Here is a 1,075-nt window from a genome sequence, read left to right on the forward strand (position 1 = left end):
ACCATATTTTTTAGATGTACTTCAACTAGTCGCATTTTACTTTTACTGTATGTTGATGATATGATTATTGATGTTGATGGAATTGCATATTTGAAATCAGAATTGTCTCATCGTTTTGAAATGAAAGACTTAGGTACATCATCTTATTTTTTAGGGTTCAAAGTTGTTTCTTTTCCTAGAGATTATCTTATCTCTCAATCCAAGTGTGCTAAGAATGTTATTGAGCATGCTCATCTTACTAATACTCCTCTTGAATTCGAAACTCGATATTCACCATTTGACGATGTACCTTTGACTGATCCCACTTTATATTGCACTATTATTGGATGTCTAGTTTATTTTACAATCACATATCCCGATATTGCTTAAGCTATTCATGTTGTTAGTCAGTTTGTTTCAACTCCTACTATAGTTCATTGGGCAGCTATTGTTCTTATTTTGCACTATCTTCATGCTACTTGCTTTCAGAGTTTTTTATTTTTATCTACCTCCTCTTTAGTGCTTCGTGCCTACTCTGATGCTGATTGGGCTAGTAACTCCTCCGACGCAAGTCTACTACTGGCTTTTGTATCTTTTTGGGTGATTCCCTTATTTCTTGAAAAATTAATAAACATACTATTGTTTTCCGTTCCTCTACTGAGGCAGAGTATTGAGCTATAGCATCCATTACCACTGAGGTTGTGTGGTTGTATTGGTTACTTGCATACATAGGTGTCCTTTTATCTTCTCTAACTCCTATGTATTGTGATAATCACAGTGCTATTCAGATCTCTCACAACTTTATATTTCATGAGTGCACGAAGCATATTGAGATTGTCTGTCATCTGGTTCTCCATTATCTGTAGAATGACACTGTTTTTCTAGCTTTTGTTTCTTCATTGTTGCAACTTGCTGACTTCTTTACGAAGTCTCAGCTAGTTCATTGTTTTCACTTCTTGTTTGACAAACTCTCGCTACTTCTAGTTGTAGCATCGTGAGTTTGTGGGCAGATGTTAGTCTTATATAGCATCTTTTAATTTATGCATAATATTATTTAGTTTCCTTCTAAGGTAAGTTTCCTTGTTTGTTTACACTT

General features: G+C 34.6%; 1 protein-coding gene across 1 annotated transcript; it reads left to right on the forward strand.

The window, feature by feature from the left end:
- Nucleotides 1-60: 60 nt before the first annotated feature.
- LOC111387195 lies at nucleotides 61-1,049 on the forward strand (the record flags this gene model as incomplete). The annotated part of the gene is made up of 4 exons (XM_023011738.1): nucleotides 61-285; nucleotides 391-579; nucleotides 846-917; nucleotides 1,038-1,049. Coding segments are annotated over exons 1-4 (498 nt in total), but the record flags the coding sequence as incomplete, so codon positions are not given.
- Between the last annotated feature and the right edge of the window lie 26 nt (nucleotides 1,050-1,075).

The sequence above is a fragment of the Olea europaea genome, unplaced genomic scaffold (assembly GCF_002742605.1).
Source record: "Olea europaea var. sylvestris unplaced genomic scaffold, O_europaea_v1 scaffold39321, whole genome shotgun sequence".
Classification (NCBI taxonomy): domain Eukaryota; kingdom Viridiplantae; phylum Streptophyta; class Magnoliopsida; order Lamiales; family Oleaceae; genus Olea; species Olea europaea.